Source organism: Necator americanus, chromosome V (assembly GCF_031761385.1).
Source record: "Necator americanus strain Aroian chromosome V, whole genome shotgun sequence".
Classification (NCBI taxonomy): domain Eukaryota; kingdom Metazoa; phylum Nematoda; class Chromadorea; order Rhabditida; family Ancylostomatidae; genus Necator; species Necator americanus.
In genome coordinates, this window is record NC_087375.1 from 21,416,954 (window position 1) to 21,433,794 (window position 16,841).

Below are 16,841 nucleotides of genomic sequence, written 5' to 3' on the forward strand. Positions count from 1 at the left end.
AAAAAAAACTTGCCATGGAAAAATTTCCTTGGTAAGAAAAAGATTTTTTTTTTGCCATTGAGATTGACAACAGTAACTGGGCAATCGCTGATTTCTTGAACTCCGAGCCTTCCCTTTTTTCGAAAGAGACTATCTCTGGCCTGCTCACTATTTGAACAGCTGTAGTCAATAACAATTGTGATTATATTTTTGACTTCCAGTCAATCATGATTACGATTGGAAAGAAGAGATGAATGACGGACTCAGTTTTTTCCAACCAAGTAGTTTCTGAATAAAATTCAATTCATGCTCATTTTAGAGGAATACCTATCTCTACTTCAAAACAGATCGCAGTTATTTCATCTACGTCCCTCACTGCGTTGTAAACTTTCGGCAATCGTCGGTAGCAGTTGAGTCACTTTAGTTGGTCTCTCGTCGCCATAAGTAGAAAATCCCCATGGCGCCTTGTGGTCGTTGCGAATGCCATTCACAGTTCAAAAAAGATGCATATGCAATGTAAAGGAAGTTACATACAAAGCAGTAACCCGTTATTTTGTTGTAAAAGTAGCGAGAGAAAAACTAAGTTGAATTGTTTGGGTCTTAAAAAAGTGGGACATCTCAGAAATAGCGGGATTAGGAAGTGAAAGTAAAGAAAGAAGAAAAAACTGCTCCGTTTTTTCACTCACGAAGCATCACTCTTACTCTTTACACAGCGATCAATCTACTACTCTCAATATTTTCTGTACTTATGAATCTCCCTTATTAGAGAAATTAAATAGAGAGCCCACATGGTGCGTCCCCAGACGGCGGACAGGGGCTAGTAGTGGGTTAGCAGCTATCTTGTGCCTGCCCTCAGAAGCAGGTTGGTTCAAGCGACTGCCTTCCGGTTGCGGCATACAAGGGCTGCGCTGGGACTGAGTCATTACACCTTTATAATCCGCACGTCGGTGCGGCCAAAGACAGGCAATCAAGTGACTGGGAGGAACAAGAGGGGCGGTTTGGAGTTGCCTCTACGTGTAAGCTCCATATGTCTATCCCGGGAGAATGCAATTTCCTCCCAAAAATCCTGAACTAAAGTTACCAGAGACCTGCAACCTGCCAGTAGGTTTCAAAATTATGTGCGAGACGCAATAATAAGAAAGTCTCGTGAGAAAGAAAGCCTGATATGGTGGCATCGGTAGCGTTAGAGGAGTCTCTGGGCTACCTCGACACAAAAGCGCTAAGATGACGATCTGTAACTTCTAATTCTTAAATGAAATCCTAACGCATGTATTTATTTTTTCTCACATCGCAGGCGGTCACTAAAGATTCGATGATGTAACCAAGGAAGATCAAACACAACATCGTCGTACTGACCGAGACGAGATAACGGCATTCATTAAATACCTTGAATGACACTGGAGAAGAACTGTTCTTAAGAAGTAGAAGAGTTGGTGTGGTTGGTGTCCTCGTCAACACGAATGTGACAGTGAACATCGACTCTCTCGAACAACAGACAACCCGAATCGGACGTCTGCGGTTGAGAAGATGTAGACCAGCAGCAACTCCGACTATCTTCGCTGCTTACGCTACAATGTCGAGCGACAAAGAAGAAGTCCAATCTTTCTATATGGACCTAGAAAAGTTCTACAGAGAGGGAAAAAATCGGTCTGAGAAGAACGCCCGAGAAACTTCTTATCGAGAATCACGGCCTGCAATTGTATGAGCAGAAAAAGAGGTTTTTCCAGTTTATCAAGGTGATAAAAACCATCTATGGAAATTCCCAAATTCAACCGCCATTTTCTCTACTCCGGATGCGGGAATCGCCATGTGGAGCTCTGCAACGACATGACAACGACATGACAACGACATGACAATGACACAACGACGTAGACCACATCGTTAGTACAACGTTTCGCCTGACGGATAGTCCAAGCTCGCAAAGCTTTGTAGAGAGGGAATAAAAGAAGAGCTCAAATAGAGAAACAGAAGTGCTAGTTGAAGCTGCAGAGGCTAGAAATAGATGCAAAACGAAGACGACTGCTCTCTGAAACCGAAATGAAATGACCACTGTATCGAGATATTAAACAGATAGAAGATGGAGATAGGAGACTCGGCACCCACGATTTCTACTATGATCTTCTTGACAGCCACTTCCACTTGCCAGCTCACTATCTGGTGGTAGACGGACATATCATTCCAAAGATTCTCCTGTCTGAAGTACGAAATGTTGTCATGTCGGAAAGAATTCGTATGGCATTCGGTCGTTGAAGAATAAGATCTGAACAAGTGAAGAATCTTCAACCAGTTCTCGTTAACACTCTGGCGAGGTTATTCACGCGTTGTCAGTCGGAATGTAAGGTTCCTAAATAGTGGAAAACAGCAGAACCATGTTGTTGTATGAGAAGGGAGATCCATGTGTCATAGGCAAATAACGCCCAACCTGCTTACAACCCCTCGTTTCACTAGCTCTTCACAAAAGTTATCCTTAACAACAGTCAAAAGTGTTGGATGAATGAGAACCAAGCGAGCAACCAGGGCTTCGAGAAGGATTGAGCACGACTGACCACATTCAAACTGTTTCGAAACTCGACGTAACGCGAGAGTACAATATCCCGCTGTGTCTCACCTTCATCGATTCAAAGAAAGTCCTCGACTTTGAGGAGAAAGCGGTCATGGAAGCCTCGAACAACCGAGGGGTCCCGTCTAACCACATAAAGGGAATATGAAATCTGTACTTTTCGACCGGAATTTGGCCATTCTACAAGATCATCATCATCATCGATATGAAGAGAAGAGTCCGGCAGGGTCACAGCCGTTCTCGTTCTCGGTGAGTACTTACTGTGAAATAAAAATGAAAAAAATGGAATGGAAGTGGATGGTGCTCACCAGCTACAGAATCTGCGACTCGCTGAAGACATCGTTCTGATAACATTTAGTATCAGACACACGAAGCGAATGTTGGTTGGATTCACGAAGAACATTCACGTGTCGGAAACACGAAGAAGCATCGGAATCAGATATTTTCACGGGGTCCTTTAATGAAAAATTTGATGCCCTTCGTGTCCCACGCGAAACAAGAAACCACTAGGCTACTCTCGCAAACGATCGGGACAAATGGAAGAATTATTGACGCCCGCTTGATCAATTCGCCGGTGGACCCGTTGCACCCTCTTCTATACGTATCTGTCGCAAATGAACCCGTCACACCTCTTCTATGGGTATCTGGCGCCGGTGCACCATTCTGACGCCGGTGGAACCGTCGCACCCCTTTCTATAGGTATCTGACGCCGGTGGACCCGCCACCCCCTCTATAGGTATCGGACGCCGACGTACCCGTCACACCCCCTTCTATACGTATCTGGCGCCGGTGGACCCGTCGCACCCGTTCTATAGGTATCTGGCGCCAGCGCACCAGTCCGACGCCGCGGGACCCGTCGCAACTCATTTTATAGCTATCTGACGCCAGGTGGACCCCCTTTTTCGAATTTCGTTACACACAGACAAACACACACACACGGACTAGGCTCGTTATTATATACCAGTCTGAGCGTCCGGCTAAAGCCGGACTTCAGACTTTCTGTGTTGTTTGCTCCGCTCGCCTCCACTAATCAACATGAAATTGGACTCCAACAATCTTTCTTCCTTTTTATATTATAACTATAAGCATAATATTTCATAGTCTTCTTTCTAAACGCGTCAGTTCTACATTTGGAGTACATTCGAACTTCAGCTTCAAACACTCCTTATCAATATATTATAGACAAAATTTAAAAGTATCACGCGAAATATGGGTTTTTCTCCTGTTTTCTATAAACAGTTATCAAAGAATGATGTTTTGGCATAACATGAAGTGAAGGACATCATCTTACTGATAAAGATAACGTTCCACGTCAGACCACATAAACATCTTACTACTATTTAAGCACCCGTTTGCATGCGTGTTTCCACTTTTTGAGAGCGGCATGCTACCAACTTGAGGCGAACGAAGAAGAAAATGAACACACGGAGGAGTCATATAGGGTGTAAAGCAAAGCGCCCGTGGCCACGGCTTTGAAACGGCTGCAACCATCTATCTTTTGCGTCATGCACACGAAGTTATTGCGCCTTATTTCGACGCCGGTGGACCTGTCGCACCTCCTTCCATAGGTATCTGGCGCCGGCGCGCCAGTGTAACCCCTGTGGACTGGACCCGTCGTACCCCTTCTACAGGTATCTGGCGCCGGTGGACCCATCGCACCCCATATAATGGTTATCTGGTGCCGGTAGACCCGTCGCAACCCCTTGTATAGGTATCTGGCACCGGTGGTCCCGTCGCACCCCCTTCCATAGGTATCTGGCGCCGGAGCGCCAATCCGACACCGCGGGAGCCGTCGCACCCCCATTTTCGAATTTCGTGACACACACACACACACACACACACACACACACACACACACACACACACACACACACACACACACACACACACACACACACACACACACACACACACACACACACACACACACACACACACACACACACACACACACACACACACACACACACACACACGGACTAAGCTCGTTATTATATATCATGATCATGGTGATATATAATATATATAATATATATAGACCTTGATAGCTTTGAAAACAAGATGACATCACTCTAGATTTTTGTACTTGTGCAAAAATTCATGTTTTTTCTTTCAATACGTTCGAGTGTATGGAAAAGTCTGTGTTCTATTTGTAAAGGTAGAAATGGTGCATTGATTATTTTTTGACTACGACAAGACGACTTTTAACTTCACAAAACCTTCGATACATCGTAAACTCTACTTCAGGTGCAAGCAGTAAGGTATTGCTCGTGAACATCACCACGGAAGAAGGCAGCACACTTTAGTTATATGTGGTTGGAAATATTCATGCTATTAAAAGCTTTGTGTGTAAACCCTGTGTGTTCCTGTTTGCAGGTGCTGAAATTCTGTTGATTTCGTTTGATTGCATTGAAACTAGTACATTCTGGGTAAGTAGATTTTATTTAGGAGAACCTACAAATAAGGCACTTTACAGTTTGTTGAAGTGAGTCTGGCGGAGAAAAAGCAGTGAGAGTGCGCCTTTTGAGAAAAAAAATAAATGCAAAAAGTTCTGAAAATAGTGTTTGTTCTTTTCGTACCGTAGATTGCACTACGTCTCTAAGTAGCATTTAGTACTTTGATTGGGAGGCTCGACTTTTGAAAAGGTTCTGCGTAAAAACATATTGGTTTATTTTCGTTTACTTGTACATGAGGTTGTTAACTGACTTTGTTGGCGGACGTTTCGGTAGTTCGCCTTTTTCAGATCTGATTTGGTCCTCTAATTTTACCAGTCAAATCCCTCTACTTCACTTTCGATTATCTACTTTCTCTTGGAAAATGTCATAGGTTGGATACATATTCATCTTCATGTACATACATTTTGGAAAAACGGAGAAATATCACGCGTATTTTAATAGAAGCATAACCATAAAAGTTTGGGAGTGTTGTCACTTCTTTCCCATCATTGCTCCCATCATACCACCGATAAGAGCTCCACGAAGTGCTCCTCTCAGAGGACCTGAAGGTCAGAAAATTCTGAACATTAAAGGAGGAGCAAACAAGCAGTAGAGTATCCAGGAACTTACTGTATCCATATCCCCGATATGGGTAACCGTAACCGTATCCCCCGTATGGATAACCATATCCTCCGTAGTAGCCTCCGTACGGATAGCCGTATCCATATCCCCACTGTGATGCTACTTGCATAGCTAGCATTGTGACAAGTAGAACAACAAATAGGTTGCGGTTCATTTCTGGAAATAGAAGTTACATGTATTATTCTCATAGTCATCATCGCCTTAGTGGAATATAACGAAGAAAAGGTTCCAGTGAACTGAACTGTGAAAGGCAGAGATGGGAGCACATGTTGCGCTCGCTTTGGTTGGAAATTACTGAAGTGTTCGGAACACTGCGAACTATTTATACTCTCCCCCACAAGTAGGAATTTCAAGATGGAGAAGAACACGCTGTTAAGATCGCGTCTTCGAGCAACTTCATACAGAGCACTTAGGCGCAGCCTTTTTTAAGTTGTACTTGTAACAAAGTGAGTCCTTGAAAAGCAAGTGCAGCAGAAAAAACGCCGCAAGTAACATAGTAGAATCAAACAATTCAAAGGCCTCATGAAGTAAGACAGCAAAGAACTAACACTTCTTGAGAGGTCATACATGGAGGCGTAACAGTGCACAACCATAACAATGTGCTTATCAACCGAGAAACAGGTTCATCCTCGTTGCTCTTTTAGCACTTATTCAATACTGTCCCAAATCGAGACTCGTGATTTTGGTTGCACGTAAAGATTGTTGAAATTATTTAGTAGAAGGTTAAATATTTGAATACCAACCAGTTGTGAATCAGAGAAGTGTTTGCTAATGTGAACCCAATCAAACATCTCCTACCAAAAGAAAAATGAAAACCAAAAAAAAGATGAAAATTATAGTAACCAAGTCTTCGAAGTTAAAAATTCTGAAATTTTCTTAAAAGGTGAGTGCTCCTTTTGTGAAAAGAGCGGCGGATTAATCTAATTCTTTCACAAAATTGGACATTTGAAAGAATTAACGTGAAAACACGAAAACAGAACATTATTCCTATGATAACAACTGTCATCCCGAATGTGACCAAAAATTGAGCAAATTCCAACCCTCAGCTGTAAACCCAACTGTAATTTCAAGACCTTGAGCAAAAACGAAATGGTTTTGCGAGATCACCGAAAGAAGAAACGGATAAATTAGTCTCAAAAAACAATTAATAAGAATATATAAACAAAGCTAGTGGTAAAACTATTGCTTGAGACATAAGAAATAAACTTGCAAGCGAATAGCATCTACTCATGACTCAATTTTTAGGTGAGTGAAGAAAGTGGAGGTTATCCAGTTCGAGGGTTGTGTTTGGAGGTTACAAAAAATAATAAGGCGAACAGAAATCACGTTTCGATTGAGAGAAGTGAGAATGATGCCTTTCCCCCCAGTACTTGCGTGGGAGGGTTAATGCACTTAATCAAAGTCACCCCACAAGTCGTTGTACAAAACCAGCACACGTTCATAAAATCTCAGTGATTCCGTCTAAATCATCGCAAGCGGGTTGATCCTCAGGACATTTCACTTCATCTCTGACTTTATTTTCTACATTCCCAAAGCTATTTAGTTAAACATTATTTTTGTTTAAATGTCCAAAGCAGGGTCAATTACTTACGAATTAGAAAAGTGAGGCGATAGGTTGGACAACAACGGTGTTGCAAAGTGTGTACCATTCACAACGTGCAAAGGGTACTAATGTAACGCCGATAGAAAATTGTTTTTTGGGTAGTTTCTATTTGTATCATTTTTTTCTACATTTGTACAATTGCACTTTAATCATTGTATTTAAATTTCGTGAGAATATTCAATTTTCAAGAGCTGTCGACTGGTTCTTTTGAAAAATAGCAGAAAAAAAGTTGAGAAATTTTATTCTAAGAAGCAGGTAACTGGAGAACTAACTACTTCTTACAAGTTTGTGACTAGTTTGAATTTTTTTAGATGGAAATGTAGCAAGGATATTTAAGAAGTTTCGAAACCATCACTACGATTGAAATCACCATACGGAACAAAAAAGAGCGTATGTGTATGGATCACACCGGTCGATCGGTGCGATGATCACTGTGCTAATAGGAAAGGTTATCTCGTGATGAGGCCATCCATCATTATTCACAACCGAAATTCAAGTTGGCGTCATTTGCCGCTGGTGAACTCCGCGCAATGTGCTATGTTAGTACGTTAGCGTCGTATTTCCTTGCGACTGCAAAGTGTGTATATAGGGAATTTGCATCAGAACTAGAAAATAGGGGGAGAGAAGGAAAGAGTGTTCCTCTAAATTCTTGATCCACCTACTCATGCCTCTTCTGCAGATGATATGTAAGGATTGCCACCATTCAACTTTGGCACATTCTGTGTGTTATGCTGTCAGTACAATTATTTTCCAGATCAAAAGCCGAATTACGCAAACCCAATGTGACAGTTACAAGATATGTATCATTGGTAAGTCTCCGGAATAATGCTGCTTGGCAAAAGATCGTGACCACGCCTATGATGCAGGAAGATCTAAGTATTTTTCAGAAAAGTATACCCCAACTCCCACCTGGTACTATTTTTCCCAGAGAGGTTGCTCATTATAAAAGAATTAGAACGATATTAGCAGCATCTTTGCAAATCGAGCTTTGCTAACTATGTATTTTTTGATCCTCAAGCAGGAGATCGTATCTGCCAACAAAAAGTGAACTAACAAATGTGCTCATGTAAATAATGAGATGCAGCAAGTTGCGAAAGTCTCCTGTTCAAAAGTGTATGCATGGCGTAAATTTGCAAGGTAGAGTACAGCCCTTCCCGACAAAGAGTTGCTGTGGTCATTTATGTACTATCAGACGATTATCATGCTATATAACAACTAGAAGCATATTAACAGTGTTCTCCTCTACTTCCAAAGGGGAGTATGTAGTTTAATCTGACTCATTTCATGGGGGGCTTTAGATAAGCAACATTTTGGAATTATCACAGAATGATTTTTTCTTCTCTTCCAAAATCTAAAGTTCAAGAACTTTAAGATGCTTAAGGAGTATTTTTTAAAATTCGTGCGGAAGAACTAAAGAATACCATGATATGGCATTCTTTAGTTCTTCCGCTCAAATTTAAAAAAAAAAATTGGCAACTGCGTGATGGTTTTAAATAGGCAATTTCTGTACATCTGGACAGTAAAACAGCAAAAGAAAAGGCGAGATGAAATCGTTCGTAATTAGGTTAAGGTTGTGTTCTTTATATTTAGTTCAGAAACCGTGGTGTTCGCCGAGAACGTGCCTACAGGATCCGTGCACGTGTGTGTCGAAAACATGCTTACGTGATCTGTACTCTTGTTCGCCGAAAACCGCTGGACTTATGATTTTTTTTTCCGAAGGAATTTCTCTCTCTATTATGTTATATTGCCCTTTTCGGGCAATGAAAAACTGGTCCAAAAGATCTTTCGAGCACTACGTGTCATAAACACTGAAAGCAATCAATAAAAATAACTGAAACAAAATAGGTGCACTTCAAATTTTAATGTGTGTTTTTCTTATTTCTAACAAATGCATGGTTGAATCTTGGAGTCACAAACGGATCTCTAACAGACTGCGCTACACACTTCATAAGTGACATAGTTGCGCGCAGCAATAAGTACTAATTATACACTAACGTACAACACCGCTACAAATACATACAAATACATATAATACAAACCGTACAATCCTGTCATTGGCATATCCCACGGATACATCTCCGTGGAAGAAAAAAGTGTTCAAAGGATTTCTCGCTGCGCTAATTTCTCAAAATTAGACGAAATATTTATTACCAGTCTGAGTGCCCGGCCAAAGCCGGACTTCAGACTTTCTGTGGTGTTTGCTTCGCTTGCTTTCACTGATCAACGGAAATTAATATTAGTGTTAATAGTTCTATGAAATTGGACTTGTGTATCTCCAGCAATCCTTCTTCCTTTTTTATATTATAACTAAATGCGAAAGATTTCATAATCTTCTTTCTAAACGCGTCAGTTCCACATTTGGAGAACATTCGAACATCAAACACTGCTTATCAATATATTATAGACAAAATTTAAAAGTATCACCCGAAATATGGGTTTTCCTCCTGTTTTCTATAAACACTTATCAAAGTATGGTGTTTTGGCATAAAATGACGTGAAAGACATCATCCTACTGATAAAGATAACGTTCCACGTCAGATCGCATAAACATCTTGCTACTATTTAAGCATCCGTTTGCATGCGTGTTTCCACTTTCTGAGAATGGCATGCTACAAACTTGAGGCGAACAAAGAAGGAAATAAGCATGCGGAGGAGTCATAAAGGTGAAGAGCAAAGCGCCCAGTGGTCACGGCTGTGAAACGGCTGCAACCATATATCTTTCATGCACACGAAATTATTGCGCACCAATCCGACGCCGGTGGACCTGTCGCATTCGAATTTTGTGACCCTCTCTCTCCATCCATTCAATGTTAACAAAAAGGCACACACTCCTAGATGAGCAGGATCTGCTCGGAAATTTTCAAAGCGAATGTTTTGTTCTTGACAAAAGCTTAAATTATAAGTTTCGAAGGCGTCTAGTTTTTCCAGTGTCAAACTTAGAACTTCAATATTTTTCGTCATTTGTTCCAATTTTTAACAGCTGTCAACTTCTTAGAATGAACGCAGAAGTCTCGAAATTCGGTCACAGGCGCCAGATACCTGTATGAAGGGGTCCACCGGCGACAGGTTGGTGCGCCGGCGCCAGATACCTATGGGAGGGTGCGACGGATCCACCGGCATCGGTGGACACGGTCATTGGTGCGCAATAACTTAGTGTGCATGACGCAAAAGATAAATGGTTGGAGCTTTTTCACAGCTGTGACCACTGGGCGCTTTGCTCTTCACCTTTATGACTCCTCCGCATGCTTATTTCCTTCTTTGTTCGCCTCAAGTATGTAGCATGCCATTCTCAGAAAGTGGAAACACGCATGCAAACGGATGCTTAAATAGTAGCAAGATGTTTATGCGATCTGACGTGGAACGTTATCTTTACCAGTAGGATGATGTCTTTCACGTCATTTTATGCCAAAACACCATACTTTGATAAGTGTTTATAGAAAACAGGAGGAAAACCCATATTTCGGGTGATACTTTTAAATTTTGTCTATAATATATTGATAAGCAGTGTTTGATGTTCGAATGTTCTCCAAATGTAGAACGGACGCGTTTAGAAAGAAGACTATGAAATCTTTCGCATTTAGTTATAATATAAAAAAGGAAGAAGGATTGCTGGAGATACACAAGTCCAATTTCATAGAACTGACTTACTTGACTTAACTTAATCGGCGGGCTGATGTCATCGCTTGACGCGATTACCCGCATCTTCGCCGAGGTGTGCCGTCCTTGAACACAGCTCTGCCCAACCTTCTCGGTCTTCTGCGAGAATGTTGCACAGAATCAGTCCATTCGTCGCTATTCCATACTCTGTGAAACCTTACGTCTCGCCTGACCTGCCTATCCACGCCGAGTGTCCTCAGGTCCTCTTTCACCGCCTCAGTCCAGAACTTCCGTTTTCGGCCAGGTGGCTTCTTCCAACTCGAACCCGACGAACTCTTCAGAACTCGTTGAACAAGGCGATCTGCCGATCTCCTTAATATATAACCAAAGAAGCGAAGACGATTTACTTTAATCACTTTCGATGGCGGTGGATGTTGATGTTTTCGACGTGTCATCCGCCGGTATGCCACATCAATTTCTGCGTAAAGATCTTCATTGTGACATACCCTAGGCCAAAAGTAGCCAAGTAGCCGTCTAAGCAGCTTCCGTTCCGTACAGTCAAACCTCTCCTTAACCGTTGATGGTGCTGCCCAAGTCTCCGATCCGTACATCATGATGGGGCGAATTGCGGATAGGTAGACGCGCAGCTTGACTTCGTTGGTGATGGGGGTCGACCACAGGCATTTCGTTAAGGAGTTAAATGCAGAAGTGGCCTTAGCGCATCTTTGCTGAACATCTCTCTTATAGCTGCCATTGTTCTTCAGCGTACAACCTAGGTAACAGAACTCATCGACGAGTTCTATCAGTTGTCCTTCCACCCTAACTCCCGTTCGAGGTCTCGAAGAGATCCACATCTGTTTGCATTTATCAGGGCGTAGGCGTAGTCCATAGGCTGCAGCCAGCTCCGATACAAGGTTGACAACAAGTTTCGTACTGCTTTTCGCGAATATAACATCGTCGGCGTACTCGAGGTCAGTCAAGGGGCACCCAGATGGTGCTGAGACAATGTCGGCAGGACACTGGTCGACTGTTCTTCGCATAATGTCGTCAGTTGAGAAGTTGAACAGGAAGGGTCCTGCCACTGCCCCTTGTCTTGCTCCAGTTACCACTTCAAACTGTGTTGTACATCCGGCTGGTGTTCGAATTGCAGCAGTTGTTCGTTGATTCATGTCAGCAAGCAAGCGAACGAACTTTCCTGGTACTCCATCGGCGCGAAGTGCGTTGAGAAGATGGCCTCGGTGAGGAGAGTCCAACGCGGTTTTAACATCCAGAAACGCTAGTTGCATTGGCTTCGAATACCGTTGTCAGATTTCGATCACTCTCCTGACGATGAACACTTGGTAAATCGTAGATCGGCCAGGACGAAAACCAGCCTACTCGTTGCGCGTTGTTTCTTCGCGATGTTTAATGAGTCGGTCCAGGATAATGCGCTTCAGTGCCTTGTACATAACACGCAGCAAAGAGATTCCTCGATAAATCCTGGGGTCCGTGACGGATAACTTCTTGTGGAGGGGAATTATGATAGCGTATCTCCACGAATCAGGTATCCTTTCGTCTATCCAGATTGAACGGATGATCTTTGTCATCACACGAAACTCAGACGGAGGAAGATATTTTAGCATTTCTGCGCTAATCCCGTCGTCTCCACCAGATTTTCCATTCTTCATTTCTTGAATACAGACCAGGACCTCCGACGCGGTCGGTGGCTCCTCGTTAACCGCATATGTCGGTGTTCGAGTTCAGGAGCTGACGGTGCTAGCCGGTTCAGCAAGGTCCTGAAGTGTTCCTCCCAAATTGGAAGGGTTGCTTCACCGACAGCTACCCCATTGGCAGTGTTGAGGAAAGGGGAACATCTTTTCATTTTGCCGCTATGCTGTTTTAGTAGAGCATAGGCTTTCCGCGGATTCCTGTCCTCCCACGACTTCTCAAACTCCATCGCTCTTGACGTCCACTCGTTATCGCGGTCTTGTTGCAGTTGATGACGCATCTTCCTTCTAAGACGCTTTTCCTGGTTGAAGTCACCAGCTCTGCGCGCGACACATACAAAAATGTATGTGGAATTTGTTTCCGCAGATGCAAGAAAAACTTCTTCCGCGGCAATAGAACCGGGAGCGTTCCCCTTGCAGCGTCCTGGATGCACTTTGTGAAGGAATCAGCATCGCTAAGCTTCTTCCTGGTCCGTACTCCAACATGAATAGACACACGTTGGCGGCATTTTGTTCTGCATTCATCGTCTTCAGACCTGCCATGTCGATTTTCAGTTGAAAAGGAACTCCTCGGTTTCTCTTGTAGAACCGTATCTTGAAGCTGAGAAGAACTGGACGGTGGTCAGAGTCGAACGCGACGTCCCAAACAGCTCTAGAGTTTCGGATATCTGACTGAGGAATGTTCCTCGCCTGAACGTAGTCGAGCTGAAGCTTAAGAGTTCTCATCTTTCGCCTGCGCTGGTCTTCAGGCGTTAAAAGGGTTGACCCCTGCCACGTGAGCTGCTGGCGTCGATGATTCCTCTTAAACGTGGAAGCGATGATGTGGCCTGTCTGTTCGCACAAGTCGACCAGACGGTCACCGTTGTCCGACGTGCGCTCCGCTGCATAGTACCATTTTCCTAGCACATCGGATTGCTGTTCGAGTCCCTACTTCGCATTTGCGTCGATTCCGACAATGACCACCTGCTGGCTTGGTATTTTAGACATCAACGCATTGAGTTCATCATAGAAGGCGTCCTTACTGTTGTCCTCAGCGGTTTCCGTAGGTGCGTGAGCACTTACGATCCAGAGTTTACGTCCTCCGCGATCCCACAGTTGTAAAAAGGCGCATCTAGACGACGTTGAGCTAAATTCCTCCACCAGGTTCTTATAATCGTTCCTCACAGCTATCGCGCAGCCACCTACTTTGTCCTCATCAGCAGTATATGGTGTAATTTTCGATGCTGGTAACGGGTCGGTCTCTTATGCGTGTTTCCTGCAGTGCAGCAAAACGCACATAGAGATATCGTAGAAGTCTTGATAGAGCGGCTTGTTGGAGTTCACTCGATAGTGTTCGGCAGTTCAGCGTGACAAAACGAATGGTTGTTGCCAAAGATTCCATGCTCCCTTCAGGCAGTTGACCCTTCACGCAGTTGACCCTTCAGGTTATGTTACCCTTCAGGTTTGGCGGTGTGCTGGACCTTTTTGCGACCTGCTGGAAACTTTCGCCACATAACAGTGCAGGTTATATAGCTCGTATGTTCCCAAATGGCGAGCGAAGCAAACACCACAGAAAATCTGAAGTCCGGCTTTAGCCGGACACTCAGACTGGTAATAATTATTTCGTCTAATTTTGAGAAATTAACGCAGCGAGAAATCCTTTGAACACTTCTTTCTTCCACGGAGATGTATCCGCGGGATATGCCAATAGCAGGATTGCGGAGGTGCGAAAGTAATTAACGAAGGTTGGAAAACTTTGCTTGTTTTCAAGGCACATGTTTGTCGAAACTAACAAAACTTCTTGGAGTGTATTTGAAACTAGCAGCTCATTTTCTGTTTGACATGGTGTTTCACCTTTCTGACAGGGTTACTGTTTGACATGGTGTTTTATCTTCCTGGCAGGGTTACAATTCGTGGAACCAGAATTTGGGAGGGTGAGACTCAAGAGACAATTAAAAAACTGATTTGAGGTCGACGGAAGAATTGAATTTTTGCTTTAGGGAGTGCTTAAGAGTCGAAACAAGTAATAGTCTGATGAGGCAAAGTTTGCAAAATAGTGTGGATGTGAAATCCAGAGCTTCAACTTAAACCGAAATGTCGTGCAGCAGCGCGTTGTTGTGAGTGAGGTGAACGGCGGCCGGTCTCGGTAGTCTTTCTCCGGTTGCGGAGGTTGCGCAGTTGGCGCATGTAGACTCTGATGTTGATCAGCTGCTTATCAGACAGCAGCTTCTACCACAGCAATTCCCACTTGTCCTAAGCGTGAATTTTTTGTGTTGGAGCTCGTCGAAAGAGAAGTTTCTCTCGCCGAAGCGGGAGAACCAGTTGTTGACGCTGACGTGGGTAGCGCTCCTTTTGCCTAATCGTTGACTTTGGCGGCCGCTTGACGTGCCGTATGGCGAAGCTTCCACTCACAGAAGAAGATCACTCGAATACGAAGCTGATCCGCATTACAGCTATTTGAATTACAGCTGTGACACGACAGAAACGCTGAGCTCATCCTTGGCTAGAAAGTTTCTAGAACAGCCTAGCTGAGCTCCCAGGAAAAAAGGCGTGTTCAAACATTCGTTTTTTCTTCGAAGTGTAAGAACAAATAAGTAATGAGTGTTGCTGCAGAAACCATTGATGGTTCGAAACTGCCCAAGTGACAACCAAGTAGCGGTCTTCCAGGTAGGTAGCGAAGATGATTTAGGAGCCTTCAAGTTGTTTTCCTCCATCCTCATAGTAGGCGTTCTTCATGAACTGTGTCTTCTTTCTGCTTATTCGCAGTCCTATTCTCTCCCCTCTTCGTTCATTTCCTTGAGCATCGTTTCTGCTTCACTTGTATTTCTCAAAAAGAGAACGATATCGTCCGCAAAGGGAAGGTTTCAGAAATCTTCCATCAACAGTGTGCCCTTTCTTACCAAGCATGTGATTTCATTATCCACTATAACGCAGCCCACAAACTCGGGGAACACTATCGTCTTGTCGTGAAACCTTTCCAGTAGAGCTATTAAGGTGCCAGCGAAAGTGAATCTCTTCTGGACACGCACCATCGCTAATTCCTGTGACGAAGAATGACCGGGGCATGTTCGAAATTCCGCGGGACCCTCTTTATCCGTAGTCCCAGATCTCATGCTCCTGATCGCAGCCCATTCCTCCAAGAGGGAAAGGCTTCCGAACCGGCAGCTCAAAGAGTTGAACGTCGGCGCTTATATTCTTGCCCATCGTAAAAGATAGGTAAAAAGGCCGCAATAGGAAGGGTGCGCCCAGCGACATCGCATCAGGCTCGACACGAGAGTTGAAGAATGGAGAATTTCCCAACAGAAATAACTTTCTTACAAAGCTTTTTCGCAGCAGGTCTTTTCCACCAACTTTAATAACTGTGGTGGACCCAGATAAAGCCTCAAAGTCCTGTTTTCAAGCAATTCCCCTCTGGCTTTCCACTCCGTTTGTCGCGTGCGGTTTCTAGGTACATTCAAGACAAGCACTCAGCCTCTAAAGAGCAGGTTACAGTCCACGTTTGTGTCTTCCTTGATGTTCCACCCCTTCAGATAAGAAGTGCTCTATTATGCAACTGTCGTATACCAATTCTTTCTTCCTTCGTTGTATGTACTACAAAGGAAAGTGTGCTCAGAAGTGCTATAAAAGGACGACACTATCTAGACGTCAAATAGATAACATCTATTTAGTGAGGAGTGGTCGAATTCAGCACCAGTCTTGCATTTCGTGTCCACCGACGATGATCTGTCTTCATGAAAACAAGATTTCAATTAGAAACGCGAGTAGAAAACATCAGCTTTTGTGCTCCTTTCCTACTTTTTGGGTTGAACTCATCGACACCGAATAGTTTGGGCTTTATGTTGCGGCCCACTTCCTTCAGTTACCCATAGATAGCGTCCATCAGTCTTATTGCTGGGTAGCAGCTGATTATGCCCATGAACTTTGACGCGGAGAGTGGATACAAAATATAGCGAATGAAGAGTATACCACCGTATATCTGCGACATGTCTGAAGCTCATTTACCCGGAGTAGCGCAGTTGGTAGGAATTTTGTCCGCAGCTTCACGATCGACGATGATTCGAACTTTCCTAGTGCCTGTCGTTCATTCCCTCAGAATACAAAAACTGGTTTTTGAAAAACTTGTTGAAGGGATAAAAACAATGAATTGATACATCGGCAGGCCTCGCAAGTCATTGTAGAGGGGAAAATGGACTCAACGATTCTAATTTGCAGCCGTTGGCACATCCCAACCCGACTGATTTGTCAAAGAATTTATCCCTTATCCTTTTTATAGCCCTTGTTGGATGAGTAGGAAAAGAAGACGACATGATTACGTAATATGATCACTTTTCCATACACCC

At 43.6% G+C, this 16,841-nt stretch overlaps 3 protein-coding genes across 5 annotated transcripts; all 3 read right to left on the reverse strand.

Annotated features, from left to right (window-relative positions):
* Window positions 1-5,466: 5,466 nt before the first annotated feature.
* Window positions 5,467-5,770, reverse strand: RB195_014713 (uncharacterized protein; the record flags this gene model as incomplete). The annotated part of the gene is made up of 2 exons (XM_013451968.2): window positions 5,467-5,537; window positions 5,605-5,770. 2 exons carry the CDS (start codon window positions 5,768-5,770, stop codon window positions 5,467-5,469), a joined length of 237 nt encoding a protein of 78 aa, XP_013307422.2.
* Window positions 5,771-10,911: 5,141 nt separating this feature from the next.
* RB195_014714 (uncharacterized protein) lies at window positions 10,912-12,102 on the reverse strand (the record flags this gene model as incomplete). 2 transcript variants are annotated; one of them, XM_064205095.1, is made up of 2 exons in its annotated part: window positions 11,268-11,323; window positions 11,373-12,102. In XM_064205095.1, the coding sequence occupies 2 exons, from the start codon at window positions 12,100-12,102 to the stop codon at window positions 11,268-11,270; spliced, it is 786 nt and encodes a 261-aa protein (XP_064060976.1). The 2 variants fall into 2 exon arrangements, with proteins under 2 accessions (XP_064060975.1, XP_064060976.1); XM_064205094.1 differs by having other exon boundaries at window positions 10,912-12,102.
* A 377-nt stretch (window positions 12,103-12,479) lies between these two features.
* RB195_014715 (uncharacterized protein) lies at window positions 12,480-15,614 on the reverse strand (the record flags this gene model as incomplete). Of its 2 annotated transcripts, XM_064205097.1 has the most annotated exons (4): window positions 12,480-12,843; window positions 12,923-13,437; window positions 13,486-13,633; window positions 15,445-15,614. In XM_064205097.1, the coding sequence occupies 4 exons, from the start codon at window positions 15,612-15,614 to the stop codon at window positions 12,480-12,482; spliced, it is 1,197 nt and encodes a 398-aa protein (XP_064060977.1). The 2 variants fall into 2 exon arrangements, with proteins under 2 accessions (XP_064060977.1, XP_064060978.1); XM_064205096.1 differs by lacking the exon at window positions 13,486-13,633 and having other exon boundaries at window positions 12,480-12,946; window positions 13,059-13,212; window positions 15,402-15,533.
* Window positions 15,615-16,841: the final 1,227 nt, after the last annotated feature.